Here is a 13960-nt window from a genome sequence, read left to right on the forward strand (position 1 = left end):
TAAACTCTAGAAACGTTTATAAAAGGTTGGATTCGAACAATTAGACCTTGGAGCTTTATCAGACCCCATTTGAAATAAAGCTTTCTTGAATTTGGACGATAACATTGTCCTCAACAAGTTATCATTATCATCATAAGAGAGTTATGGTGCTATCTTCTCCACCAATGAGTCCTTAATCTTTTGGAAAAGGTTTTCATACAAACATTCACCTCCTACGAGCAACAACAACTACGTCAATATGTTTTGTATTTTTGTCCCTGTCACGAAGTCAGTGAACTTTAGCTCGTTGTTTATCTGAAATATAAATTTCTATACCACTGCTTTGAATATATTTTAATGTGTTGGCAATGCATTAAATTTTAAAAAGTAGCCAAATACTTGGTATGAAAAATGTATAATATTCAACATCAACATTGAAACAAGTAACGGATATATATGTGAACATGACAGAAATCTTTGGCTCCATTTACATGCTCAAAAAATGATAAACGTGAGTAGTCAGAAAAAGAAATCTTTGACCATTTTGAGTAAGAATGTAGCAATGTTTAACTTTAGGCGTGTATTATTTTATTTATTTTAGGGAATTAGACGTGTATTATTATTTTTTGGACAAATTAGACGTGTATTATAGACCGTGCATATGTGGTTTTCTTATATTATATACGAAATGGATCATACTTCTAATTTTAAAATTATAAATTTCATTATTTTGAAACTCATGTGTTTTATTTTTTCTGCATATATAAACATTTTTTCAATCAAAATTTATAAAAAAAATTATAAAGAAAATAAATTTCCCATGTGATAAAGTTAGTTGACATTTAAAATAAGAAAATTTAAAATAAAGTTAGCTTATAAAATAAAATAAGATAAATTACCCTCATACTATTTTAGAACAAAAATCAAGGATATGGATTCTTTTCATTTCTCAAAAGAAAAGGAGGTTTTCATTATAGTTTTGGAGTGAATGTAAATGCACACAAACTTGGTCTAGCAGTATGAATTAGACTCACAACATCATGACTTGAATCCCTTCTGAGAGAGATGCTCATACTATTGTTTGACGGTCTCTAAAATATGATTACTTTCGACGGAAGAAACATATAAGAAGAAAAAATATAAAAAATAAACCCACACATCTAAAATTGGCGATGCTAATTAAACATTTATTTGTCAAAACTATATTAATAGGGTGTTTCTCTTTAGATCCCTCCAATATCTCTAATGCCCTTTAAATACACATGTGGTACGTAACGTCAGTGGCGGAGCTCTTAAGGAGTCCAAGGAAGCAATGGCTCCCCCCACTAAAGAAAATAAAATAAATTTTATAGGAAGATACTAAAATACATCTCACATTTGGAGAAAATTATCAGACTCTCCCTCACTTGACTCCCCCAATTGTGTAAAATTGTATATGACTTTTATGGTAGTATTTTTCGCTCCCCCTAATATTTTAGGTAAGATCTGCTATCGTACATATGGCAAATAACTATCAGATATGTATATAAGAGGCCTTAGAAATATTAGGAGCCTAAAGAGTAACGTTCATATTAATAAAATTGTCCATTTCCTCTTAAGAAATATAGAGATCTCTACTCAGAAATTAATCTTTACACCCCATGAGTACACACACAACATTAATTTGAAATCAAACCATGGACTGTGAAATGATGATTGTGAAGAACCACGGCTCCAGCTGGTCATCAACCGTGGAAAACATTTACCTACCCACATGTTTGAACACAATAACTTAACTTTTACAAAATAAGACTTAGAGTAATCCGTAATTAAACTCGGTCAAAATATTTAACAATTATATGCATTGTCATGCACTTAATTAAATAATGTACTAGTAAGCAATAAGCACATAACGACATAGCCATGTGATATTACTTACTTCTTCTGGTTGTTGTTTGTGGAAAAAGCTGGTTTTAAACATTCATCTTGCAGGCTTTTATATTATTTAATTTACTTTTTTTAGCATGGTCTTAAATTCTTATAATTTTTTAACAAAATATTAATGTAGTTGGTACATAGAGTAGTTAACTTACTCGTTAATTCTGTTCAAAGTCAGCATATATTAAGAACTAGACAAAGGGAAAACGACATAAATTTCAATGCCTCAAACTATATAATATTAATTCCGCAATATTAGGAAATGTGAAATAAATTATATACATGTGCTCTATATAAGATCATGTTATAATTCATTCTCATACCAATTCTATACATTAGTACAAGCCTTCATATATAGAACAACAATATATAATTAAATACTGACACAAATTTGATACTAGTACATGGAAAAATCTTTGATTTCAAACAGAATTTCTTCTTTTTCTTATTGTCATACAAGAAGAATTTCAGCAAGAAACAAGGTGCAGAAGATTCAGCTGACCAAATTCTCCATTCCAAAACTTCCTAATAGATCTTTGGTGGCAGAATTGAATTATGTAAATAATTACAAAATAAAGGATGATTCATACAACTCCAAAATCAACAACAGTTCAATAGCATCTAACCAAAATTCAAAGGAAGTTGTTAAGCTTCATTTGATTATGGAAGTCATATCAGATAGGTTAGAAATGCACAAGATTATCGGAATCCAGCGCGACAATTGGAATAATCTTTTACTGTCATCAATTAATATGATGACTCTTTCAGCTGCATCAATGGTTGGTCTTGCAGCCGTTGCTTCGACGGGAGGTGAAGCATCTCTTGTAGCATTGAAAGTTTCTTCAACAATTCTTTACATGGCTGCAACTGGTTTGCTTTTGTTCATGAACAAAGTTCAGCCATCACAGCTTGCAGAAGAACAAAGAAATGCTGTTAGATTTTTTAAGCAGCTTCAAGAAGAGCTAAGAACAAAGCTTGCTCTTGGTAATTTTAGTGAAGATGATGTGAATGAAGCAATGAAGAAAGTTTTGGCATTGGATAAAGCTTACCCTCTTCCTTTGTTAGGCTCAATGATTGAGAAATTCCCTCAAATAGTGAAACCAGCAACATGGTGGCCACAAATGAAGAAGCAAAAATATCAAACAGAAAAAGGAGGAAAAAATAATGGTTGGAATCTAAGGTTGGAAGAGGAAATGAAAAAGATCGTTAACGTTTTGAAAAAGAAAGATATGGAAGATTATTTGAAGTTGAGTAAACAAGTTTTGATGTTTAACAAGATATTAGCTTTTTCTGGTCCAATACTAACTTGTCTTGCAGCTTTTGGTTCAGTTTTTTTGGGTTCTGTTAATGCACCTTGGCCTGTGATGTTTGGGATCATATGTGGAGCTTTGGCAACTGTTGTTAACACATTAGAACATGGAGGGCAAGTTGGTATGGTTTTTGAGTCTTGTAGAGCAGCTAGTGGCTTCTTTAAGCTTATGGAAGAGACTATTGAGTTGAATATAAATGAAGAAGATCCTCTTAAAAGAGAAAATGGGGAGTTGTTTGAAATCAAAGTTGCTTTACAACTTGGTAGGAGTGTCTCAGAACTCAGAGAATTTACAGATGTATCGTGTGAGGATGATGATAATGCTTGTGAAGAGTTTGCTAGCAAGCTTTTCTAGTATTATTACATGTAATGTGTTGTAATATATATATTTAGCTTAAATGTTGAATGTAGAATTGTTGTGTCATTACATGAGTTTTTACATTTGAGTTTTTTAAAGCAGGTAGCATCAGAGAGGATCAATCATCCCAGATAGATTGACACCATTGAACCAAACTGAAAAACTACAAGTCAATATTAATAACGAAAAAGAAAAACAAATATTTTGGAGAAACATAAACCTGACCTAGAAAATTAAAAACAATAACATTGGTGGAAAAAGTCCGAGCTAATAAAAGTAAGAATTGAATTCTACCACGTGAAGGTTTGAGAAAAAACCTCAAAAGAATCTAATATGTCAACACGAGTTTCCTTCAAGATCAATATCAGAGCAGCAATGCTATATACAGCGAGCAGTATGTTCCCAAAATCATCCTGAAATGCATTGTGTTATAAAGCGAACCACGTGCATCGGGATGTTATCGGGATGATTTTTCTCGGGAAGTTTAGCATGTCCCATATCAGAGACCTTAAATTGCATTGATGAAAGTAAAAGTAAACAAATACATCATCAATGATCAAAATATTTCCTTTTATAATTTTATTAATGACAAAGAACTCCTTATATCAGCTAGTTATGATTCAACTGGTTACTTGAAGAGAAAGGATCTCTAGCAGGCTTTAAGTAATTTGCAGTCTCAAAATGATGCACCTTAGTGTTTCATAGGAGATTTTAATACAATATTAAGGGCTATGAACATAGTGGTTCTCATACTCCGGCAGTCCGGCTAGACCTCCTATGGTGGCCTTTCAATCCTGGACAGACAATAATGATTTGCTTCATCTGCCAACTAGGGGAGTAGCTTTCACTTGGAAAAATGGCAGATGTGGTAGAAGACATATCAAAAGAAGATTGGGTCGTGTTGTGTTCAGTCAAAACTGGCTTGATTGTTGCTCTTCCATCTCTTGCTTAACTCTAATCAAGCACAAGTCAGATCATTATCCCATCATGCTAGAATTCAAGAGTCAAGACAGATAATCAGCTATTTGCTTCGAGTTTCAAATTTTTTAAAATGTGGACTCTCCACAAGGATTGTAAAGATTTCATTGCTAACTGTTGGAATGATAGAGTTGGCATATTAAAGGTGATAGGAACTCCAGATTCTTTCATAGAATGACAAAAATAAAAAATAAAACCAAGTTAATTTTATCAATCGGAAATGATATCACTGATTATAAGAATTTGTTTTCTTTGAATTTTTTTTTTTTTTTATTTGCAAGATCAGCTGGTATTGGAGGAAGTTATTCATAATATGGTTAATATGATTCAACCAATACTTTGCTCACCTTGCTGCCATCTAAGGAGGAAATTAAAAATGCAGTTTTTTTATCTTAATAAAGATGTGCTCCAGGACCTGATGACTTTGAAGCTTGTTTATTTTCAAGCATATTGGGATGTTGTGCAAAAAGATGTAGTTGATATTGTTCTTGAGTTATTTACATCTGGTTGGTTGCATTGCATCCCAAAGTCCCAACTTCAATGCTAACACCATCATTCTTATTCTCTAAAGCCCTATCTTGCATTGCATTGGCCAATTTTAAACTCAAAATTATTTCAAAAATTCTTGTTGATAGGCTTGCTTAAATTCTTCCTTTCATTATCTGAAAAAAACAAAGAGGTTTATCATCAAAGGTAGAAATGATGATTGCATTGCTTAACTTCTAAAGCCATAAATCTGCTTGATAAAAAAAGATTTGGTAGTAACTTAGCCCTCAAGATAGCTGTTTCCGTAGCTTTTGATACTCTTAATTAGGAGTTTCTTCTTAAAGTGCTCAAATGTTTTGGTTTCAGTACAGTCTTTTGCAATTGGACTGAAACAATCTTACACTCGACAACCATTTCAATTTCAATCAATTGAGCTCAACATGGCTATTTCAATTGCAAGAGAGGGGTCAAACAAGGTGACCCTTTATCCCCTCTCCTTTTCTGTTTGGCATAAAAAGTTCTCAGTAGAGGAATGTCAAGGCTTGTGGATGAAGGTAAAATTGATCTTATTAGAGGCTCTAGAGATGTTCATATGCCTTCTCATTGCTTTTACGTTACTGACCTTATGGTATACTGAAAAGATAAGCCTCTAAAAGCTCTTTTTTCTAGATATGATGCTTGTTCTGGTCAGATTATAAACACAAGGAAATCTTCTTTTCATTATGGTGGTATCAATCAAAATAGAATGGCTCACATAGTGAACTTCCTTGGTTTCACTATTGGTTATTTACCTTTTACTTACCTGCAACCCCTATTTGTAAAGGTAGACCAAAAGTAAGCTACTTTCAACCAATTGCAGACAAAGTTAAAGTTAAGCTATCAGCTTGGAAAGCTTCATTTATATTTATTGCTGGAAAGGTTCAACTGGTTAGCTAAAATGGTTTAAAACATGCTTCTTTTCACAATGTACATCTACTCTTGCATGTTTCTTTGATCAAAGAGTTAGAGAAGATGGTTACTTAGCTAAGATAGACCTGCAACCTAGCCTACGTCAAAGTCAGGTCAAACTAGTTTTTTTTTTTTAAAAACTAGAAGACCGAAATATTTAAGTAAATATGAATAATATTTTTTAAAAACTATAATATGAATGCTTACTGATTCTGACTGTTTAGCTGCTTCTGATATTTTAGATATTCATGTTCATATATTTTTGATCTGATTAATTTCTTGTATACTCTCTTTTGTTTGAGTTTTTCTCAAATCTTTTTGTCTTTTATGTTTTTTTTATCTTTTTTTGATAATGACAAAAGGGGGAGTATATGTGACAAGTATTTAAAGGCTCTGAGCCCCATTAATGGCATTTGAAATTTTTTGAAAAACTTCTATCATTTTTTTTTACCTTATTGGTATAAGCTATGAACGAACGAAGGAGTATCAAAATTCAAGTAAAATTAATTGAACCATTCTTCTTATCTATAAGTTAATTCTTTCAATGATTCAATTTTGTTTTTAAGCTCTGATATTTTTTATTGTGCGAAAAATGAATTTAATTAACCTGGATAGAACTTAGGGGGAGCTTACAAACCTCACCTTAAATACTATCAGACTCAGGGGGAGTTTGAGCTTACAAACCTCAGATTCTGAGCTTACAAACCTCAGAACCCCAAAGTCAACTTGTTAATTAGATTAACAACAATTGATCAATTTTAAATACTTTTGTTTGTCATCATCAAAAAGGGGGAGATTGTTGGAACAAAATGTGTTTAACAATGAACCTTAAAGAGTTTTGATGATAACAAGGTATTAAAAATTGTAAATTGGACTAGCTAATATTTGTTCAAGTGTACAGGACCATAATTATAAAGTTACATCATCATTGGTTCTGAATGAGCAAATAAAGAGCAAAAGAAAATGAAGCTTAGATGATTCTGAAGGCAAAGCGCTCCTGAAGTCAAGCTGCTCCTGAAGAAATACCGCTCCTGAAATAAAGCTGCTCCTGAAGAATAATGCTTCTGAAGACAAGAGGTCCAGAAGCCACATCATCAGAAGCTGCACCATCAGAAGCTGCAGAAGTCACTTCATCAGAAGCTGCATCATCAGAAGCTGCCTCATCAGAAGCTATTTCACCAGAAGCTGAATCTCAACTGGATTTGCAAAAGATTCAAGAATTGAAGAATTATCAATGCAAAAGATGTCCATTGGATTCGAAAACATAGCAGAAAATTAGTGGAACATTGCAACGGTCATTTCAAAGGTGTTTGAAGGCATGTGCTTGCATTTTGGACGAAAGCGTTGACATTGTACTTTGTACGAATTGTACAACCACGTTCTCCACTACTCTGTTTTGTGTCCATGCTACAGGACAAGAAAACAGCTCCAGAATACGGTCTCGCCTGCATAGATGTTCCTTTGGATAAGGAATGGATTTCAAATTTGTTCTTCATAGGACAACAACCAAATCAGGCAAAAGATCATTGGTGAAAGATCAAGCTTCAACTAACGACTCTTTGGTGTGCTGGCAATTTCACAACGTCTCTTTCACACCTCTATATAAAGGAGTGAAGACCTAGAGTTTTGGTAATGCAAGAACGCTAAACGAAAGACTCACAAGATTTTCACAAGTACCAAACCTCTGCTGAAATTGTTCTGCATTCACTTAGAATTTCTGTGTCTCAAAGTCATATCTTAGAAATTCTTAAGTCGATTGAGTCTGTATCTGATTTGTATTGTGAGCACCTCTGATTGTATATCAAGTGTTCAACCTTAAACAATTTTCTGTGTAATTTTGTTTAGTTAGGAAGTCTCTTGCAGTTGTGCTTGAGCAGGAAGTCTCTTGATTGTGTTCTTGAGCAAAGGAAGTCTCTTGCTTGTGTGCTTGAGCATTGGAAGTCTCTTGCTTGTGTGCTTGAGCATTTGTAATCAGATATTACTCATAGTGAAATCTCCTTGGAAGTGCAAGGGGGACTGGACTACTTCCGGATTGTGGAAGGAACCAGTATAATTGCTTTGTGTCGTTCTTCTTCTCTCTCTCTGTTTTATTCCGCTGCATTTAGATTCTGATTATCACTTCAGAAGCTGTCTCACCTAGCTTCTGATCAGTGTGTTCAGTTTTTAAGAGAAACGAAGAATTTTTCAAAACACAATTCAACCCCCCTTCTTGTGTTTTTCTCACCTTCAAACAATTCATATCAAACTTAGGAAAGGTCATATTCAAACTTAAAGAATAAGTCTATGACATACTACATACGAGACTTAGGCTTAAATATTTTGACAAATCAAAGCCTTACTCGGCATAGTTTATTCTCACCCACACAATCCACCCGTTTAAAAAATGTATAAATAAAATATATTTTTTTATGGAAAATAAAATAATTAATCAATCTACTTTAATTATTGATGGTAAATTTATAAATAATTGATCTACTTTAATTATTAATGGTAAATTATAAATAATTAATCTACTTTATTATAGATAGTAAATAGTATCAATTTATAATTGTCATAGTTATAGTAATAATTCATCCACAACCTCTCACTCACCCCATAAACTCTGTGTGTGTGATGTATTCTATTCTTTTCTGAATTGCTTCATCACCGACAAGGTAAGATCCAAAACACTCTTGATCGGTGTAGAAGAAGAAGATGATTCATCTATTATTCACAGTGATTTTTTCAGAAGCAACAATGATCGCATTGCTGTTATTCAAGACCCCATTGAGGAAGCTTGTAATAATGGCTTTGGATCGGTTGAAACGAGGTCGTGGACCTGTTATGGTGAAAACCGTTGCTGGTACTGTTCTTGTTGTTTTGTCTTCTAGTGTTTATAGTATGATGAAGATTCAACAACGTGGGATCGAAGATGGTGCTTCTGTTAATCCTACCGATCAGGTTCTTATGGCTAAGCATCTTCTTGAAGCTACACTCATGGGTATGTTTTTTTTAAATGGGTTGTTGAAAAGTTTTGATTTTTGTTTATTTGCTTGATGAATGAATGAATTTTGTATGAGGAATTGAATTTGATTTATGTTTATGGATTTGGATTTAATGTGATTGCTCTGTTATGTGTAATTGTTTGCATTATTAATTTATTGAGTTTTTAGCATTATTATTTTTGTAAATATGATCAAATAGGTACATTTTTGTAATGTGTATAATTTTGCTTATAATTAAGACTGGACGGAGTATCTGTCAAGCACCGGATCCGATACGGAAACTAGATATGACACTGACACAGACACGTTGGAACAAAGAACGTTTTGTATGAGTTGTGAGTGTTGGTCACGGAGATATGAATATATGATCAATCACAAAACCTTTTGGAAATTGAGAAGATCTTCTCGAATTCATGAACCCATTTTCTGATCTTTCGGAGTCATGTTCCCTTTTCCTTTCATTAATGTAGTCGATCTTGCATTGTGATGAATATGTTGTCTCTGTTGTTGCTGATGCAATTGATGAGTGATGATCTCTAGTGATCTAAAAGATTTGTTTGTTTTGCTGCATCTGATGCAGCATGGCTGCCTTCAATTCTCGAATGGTTCTTGAGTTTACTGTGCCTCTGGCTCTTTCCCCAGTCCGAGAGGCTTTACCCTGTCAAACGGGCTCCTCCTGTCCTCTGTTGTCAAAAGCGGCCGCACCGGCCGCTATAGCGGAGCATAGCAGAAAAATCAGGACCACTGCGCCAGGCCGCGTCGGCGGGTATCAGAAGTGGAAAGCGGCAAAGCGGACCTATCAATAGTAAAACAATAACTTTTACTAGTTGTATATAATTGGTATTAGCGATTTTCAATTTTGCTATCCCTTTTATTTCATATTATGAATACTTCATGAAGTTTTGAGTAATGTTTAAGGTATTTTAGTATTTCTTTTGAATAGTATGGTATATAGTATTAAACTTATTAGTGGCTGCACCACCGAAATAGCGCCCGCTATGCGCCACACCGTATTTCTGCATTGACAACAGAGCTCCTGTCTAGGTTCAGCTTCTAGACCTCTCTCAGCTCCCCTGTTGGCACCTCTTCCAGTGCCTATACCTCGTGAACGTGTATTTCGAACCGTGTTTTCCTGAAAAAGAATCACAATGATTCAGCATTCATAAGGCATAAGGATCATATAAACCATATGCATATATCTTATGATTGATTTAGTTAAAGAGAAAGAGCCTTCACCCTTGGGTAAACCGGTCACTCTTGGTATTTTAGCCTCCTAATGGGCTCATATGATTCAGACGCTCAACACTCATATAACTGAAGCTTCTAACTTGTAACTTGTGAGTGAAGCCTCGTTGGTTGTTTGCCTAATTCTTTGTTGGGTTATTCTGTAAATATTTGTGTTTCTTTTTGCTACCGATTTTTTCAATGGTTTAGAATGAATGTTGAGGCAACTTACATGAGATATGTGATCTTCTAAAGTTGAAAAATGTGAGCTTTGGAGAATGTTCTACTTTCTTGTGGTATTGTTTATTGATGAGTTATTGGTGGCATTAGCAGGGAGATTGAAATCAGATGTACTATATGATTTGCAATTTTTAGGATTCTCTCTCTCACAACTAGAAGCCATCTAGTATGTTGTTAAACTTTACAACTCAGATTGTATGTAATTTCCTAAGTTCAACATATTTCCAAATTTTTCAAAACATTGCTGTGTTCTTTGATTTTTAATAAGACCGGTCACATCTTAAAACAACATAGCTGAAGAGGTAAAGTTACAATTCCAATCCAACATAAACAATACTGTTGAGTTTCTGAACTGATTGTTCCTTAATATTTAGACTTATTAAAAGATATCCTCTGTGGCTTGCGAGCATTATTCATTCTTGGTCAATTATTTGCAGGTGCTATCCTTTTTCTTGCACTTATGATAGACAGACTGCATCATTACATAAGGGAACTCCGGATTCGGAGAAAGAGCATGGAAGCTGTTAAGAAACAAATGCGGGGGGCTGAGGATGCGAAAGCTGGAACTTCAGATGAAACTAAAACAATGGAGCAAGAAGCAGCTAAGTTGAGAGCAGAAGTTGATCGTCTGGAATCTGAACTTCAGTCAAAAGATAAAGAGGTAGGTGCTGCAGAAGCCAGTGTAAGTGCTCTAAGGAAACAATCTGAAGGGTTTCTTCTTGAATATGATCGCTTACTTGAGGAGAACCAAAACCTCCGCAACCAGCTACAATCTGTTGACAGAAGATTCTCACATTCAGTTTCCAAGAAGAATATGTGAGAAACATTTAAGGCGGCTTCTTCTCTTCTATACTTTTTGGGATTTCCATAGCAGCTTGCTAGTAACAGGTTATCAATCCCTGTAAACATGCTTCTCATGAATAGGAGTTTTACTTCAGAGTTAAATTTGGACCCAATTTTGTCCTAACAAAGTGTGAATTTTTTTTTTTTTTGGAGTGATGACAGAAATATAGTGCTGATTTGTTTTTTCTGCACATATGTAACTTTTACAGCTTCTGTTCCTTCATTATGAAGGAATGTGCCTTGAAATAGTGCTTGATATCTCTTGCCTTTTAATTTTATTTAGATTTATTATCATTGTTTCTTCTTTGTGGACGTCTTTCTTGTGCCAGAGAGTTCTATTATATTGACTGTTCGTTCTTTCTTAGTTCTTCATTTTTTGGTCACATCGAGCAGCTGGAGTTTTCATTAAGAACTTGACTGCAAGGTTGTACAAATTTCATTATTTTGTAGATTTTGTTAATTTTCTTTTAAATATGACAATGCCATGTTATGAAAGAAAAAGACAAAATATGCTGACCTTGGCATCTCCATGCTAGAACATAAGGTCACTACAGTGCCACATCGGATTTAAGAACTCTGTCAGGTACTAGGTTTGGGCCATAATAGACCAACAAATGATCCAAATCAATAATTGGTTACAAATTGTTTGTGGCAAATCAAGAGAAATATAAACTATACTATTGACAGAAAATAGATGCTTTACAGAAGGTAAAACCTCTTTAATCCCAGAGCAAAAGCTGCTCACAAACAGAAAATAGATGCTTTACAAAAGGTAAAACCTCTTTAATCCCAGAGCAAAAGCTGCTCACAAAAATGACATTCCTCTTTCCTTAACCCCTAAGGTCCTAACCGAATTGTTACTCAATGCCCTTCCACTCAAGTAATTTGTCAAATAACTACATTTCCTCTCTAATAGATTTGTCACAGGCAATTTGTAACCAATTCCTACTAGTTTTCACGCCAAATAATAACTCTTAGCTATGAAGCACAGATACTTTAAGGATTAGGTGTATCCCGGGATTGGATACGTATCGTGTCTGAATTTGTGCTTCATAGATTCTTAGTGTGCTTTCTTAACATGCTCTTAGTGGGTTTCAACCTGAATTCTCACTAGTGTTACCAAAATAACTTTATTAGTTTGAATACGTTGTTATAAAGAACAATTTCTGACATGTGATGTTGAGCTGTAACCTGCCAGATGCTAATCTTTAAGATAATATTATGTTATGCACCAATCCATGTTTCCTATAACTATACTATATTTCCAAACCATTACTGCAATCACTTGAGCAGCAATCAAGTTCCCCATAACTGATACATTATCTGGCTGACTGGTTTTTTCCACCAGTGACAGAAATAACATTTGTTTTTTTTGCAAAAGCTACATCTTATTATTAAAGAAAGCCAATAACGTGCTATAGCTTAGGATGTGTCACAGCAGCCTAAAGTCAGAATCAGATGTAAATACAACAAAAGCATAATGTGATGCGTTAGTGGTCCCCTTATAACCCCTCAGCACCCATTATCTACACAGCTCATGAGCCCCTTTGATTAAGGGAAAATTAATCCCCCACCACAGAGATGCACTGTACTATAATGCTCCCAATCATATCCAAACTCAATACTTGTGCCACATTAACCTTTTTTGTTGCATTTTCAACTTAGAATTCTTATACTTTGTCATTTTAAATACATTGTTTTCTACTATATTACAATGTCTCATTATGATGGAATACAATTAGATGCATGTATACACTTATTTTACATTGTTGTATAGATATACTTTATAACATAGAAATGATGATTACATTATCTAATCTTTGTCAGATGAAATATAAATATTAATATTCGATCTCAGATCAAACAATCATTTGTTACATCTGTATTATATTTTCATCTTTTGTCATGTTTGAAAAAAAAAAATGGAAGGTGAATAAAATATATAACAATTTTCTACAAGATTTCAATCTAGAACGGCATAACGAGTTTATTTATCAAAATATTAGCTGTTCTTCCATAAACATTGTGCTGCCAGATGCCACTTATCCATTTTCTGACTTATTAAATTAATTGTTTGGAGTTGGACTTAACTGAAACAAGATTTCATGGTTTTCAATACATGTTGTCTATAAGTTTTTTTTAACTATTTTCTTAACAAATATCTTCAATAAATCGACCTATAGATCACTTCAAAGGACCAAACAAATTTAATATGTCCATTTCACCAAATTTTCCTAAGCTTTATAATCATTCCTATAGGGCCACAGCTCCTCTACATATATTAGTAATTGAAAATTATATATATTTCAACTTTTAAATACATCTTAGAAAAGAAAATATAAAATTGTTCAAGTAATAAAACCTATAAGAACATTTATAGACTGAAATGAGTATTTTGTATTAAAAAGTTGCACCTACTAAAAGTCACCAACAAATTGATAAGGCATATATAAGAATAAAATCAAAAGCACCAATAATAAGCTCCTCAAAGCTGATGAACAACTCCTTTCAGAAATCAGGTAGAATAAATTAGGACAGACAACATGATAATTGCAGCCCCCATTGCAGGGTAGGTGCCACTATCAATTACCAGATATGTAGTGTTAGATAGACAGATTCTACCAATTCAAGAAAGATTGCTTGAAGCAATAATTGATTTTAGAATACTTTTTTTTTACTATAAAGTAGTAGAAA

General features: G+C 33.7%; 1 protein-coding gene and 1 pseudogene across 2 annotated transcripts; both read left to right on the forward strand.

Annotated features, from left to right (window-relative positions):
* The first annotated feature begins 2214 nt into the window (after positions 1-2214).
* Positions 2215-3629, forward strand: LOC146944626 (putative F-box protein At4g22030 pseudogene; annotated as a pseudogene). The gene has a single exon (XR_015026031.1). The product of XR_015026031.1 is annotated as a putative F-box protein At4g22030 pseudogene (transcript).
* A 4918-nt stretch (positions 3630-8547) lies between these two features.
* On the forward strand, positions 8548-11578 carry LOC146944627 (uncharacterized). Its single transcript, XM_085742978.1, has 2 exons — positions 8548-8955; positions 10861-11578. Exons 1-2 carry the CDS (start codon positions 8670-8672, stop codon positions 11241-11243), a joined length of 669 nt encoding a protein of 222 aa, XP_085599104.1. The 5' UTR covers positions 8548-8669; the 3' UTR covers positions 11244-11578.
* The last annotated feature ends 2382 nt before the right edge of the window (positions 11579-13960 follow it).

This window comes from Medicago sativa, chromosome 2, assembly GCF_051527215.1.
Source record: "Medicago sativa cultivar Bolivia chromosome 2, Bolivia_mono, whole genome shotgun sequence".
Taxonomy (NCBI): domain Eukaryota; kingdom Viridiplantae; phylum Streptophyta; class Magnoliopsida; order Fabales; family Fabaceae; genus Medicago; species Medicago sativa.

Excerpts from the sequence above, each read along its gene's own strand:
- LOC146944627 (XM_085742978.1), top strand. The coding sequence starts at position 8,670 with ATGATTCATCTATTATTCACAGTGATTTTTTCAGAAGCAACAATGATC. Across the intron at positions 8,956-10,860 it reads TCTTGAAGCTACACTCATGG|GTGCTATCCTTTTTCTTGCA; the intron begins GTATGTTTTTTT and ends AATTATTTGCAG.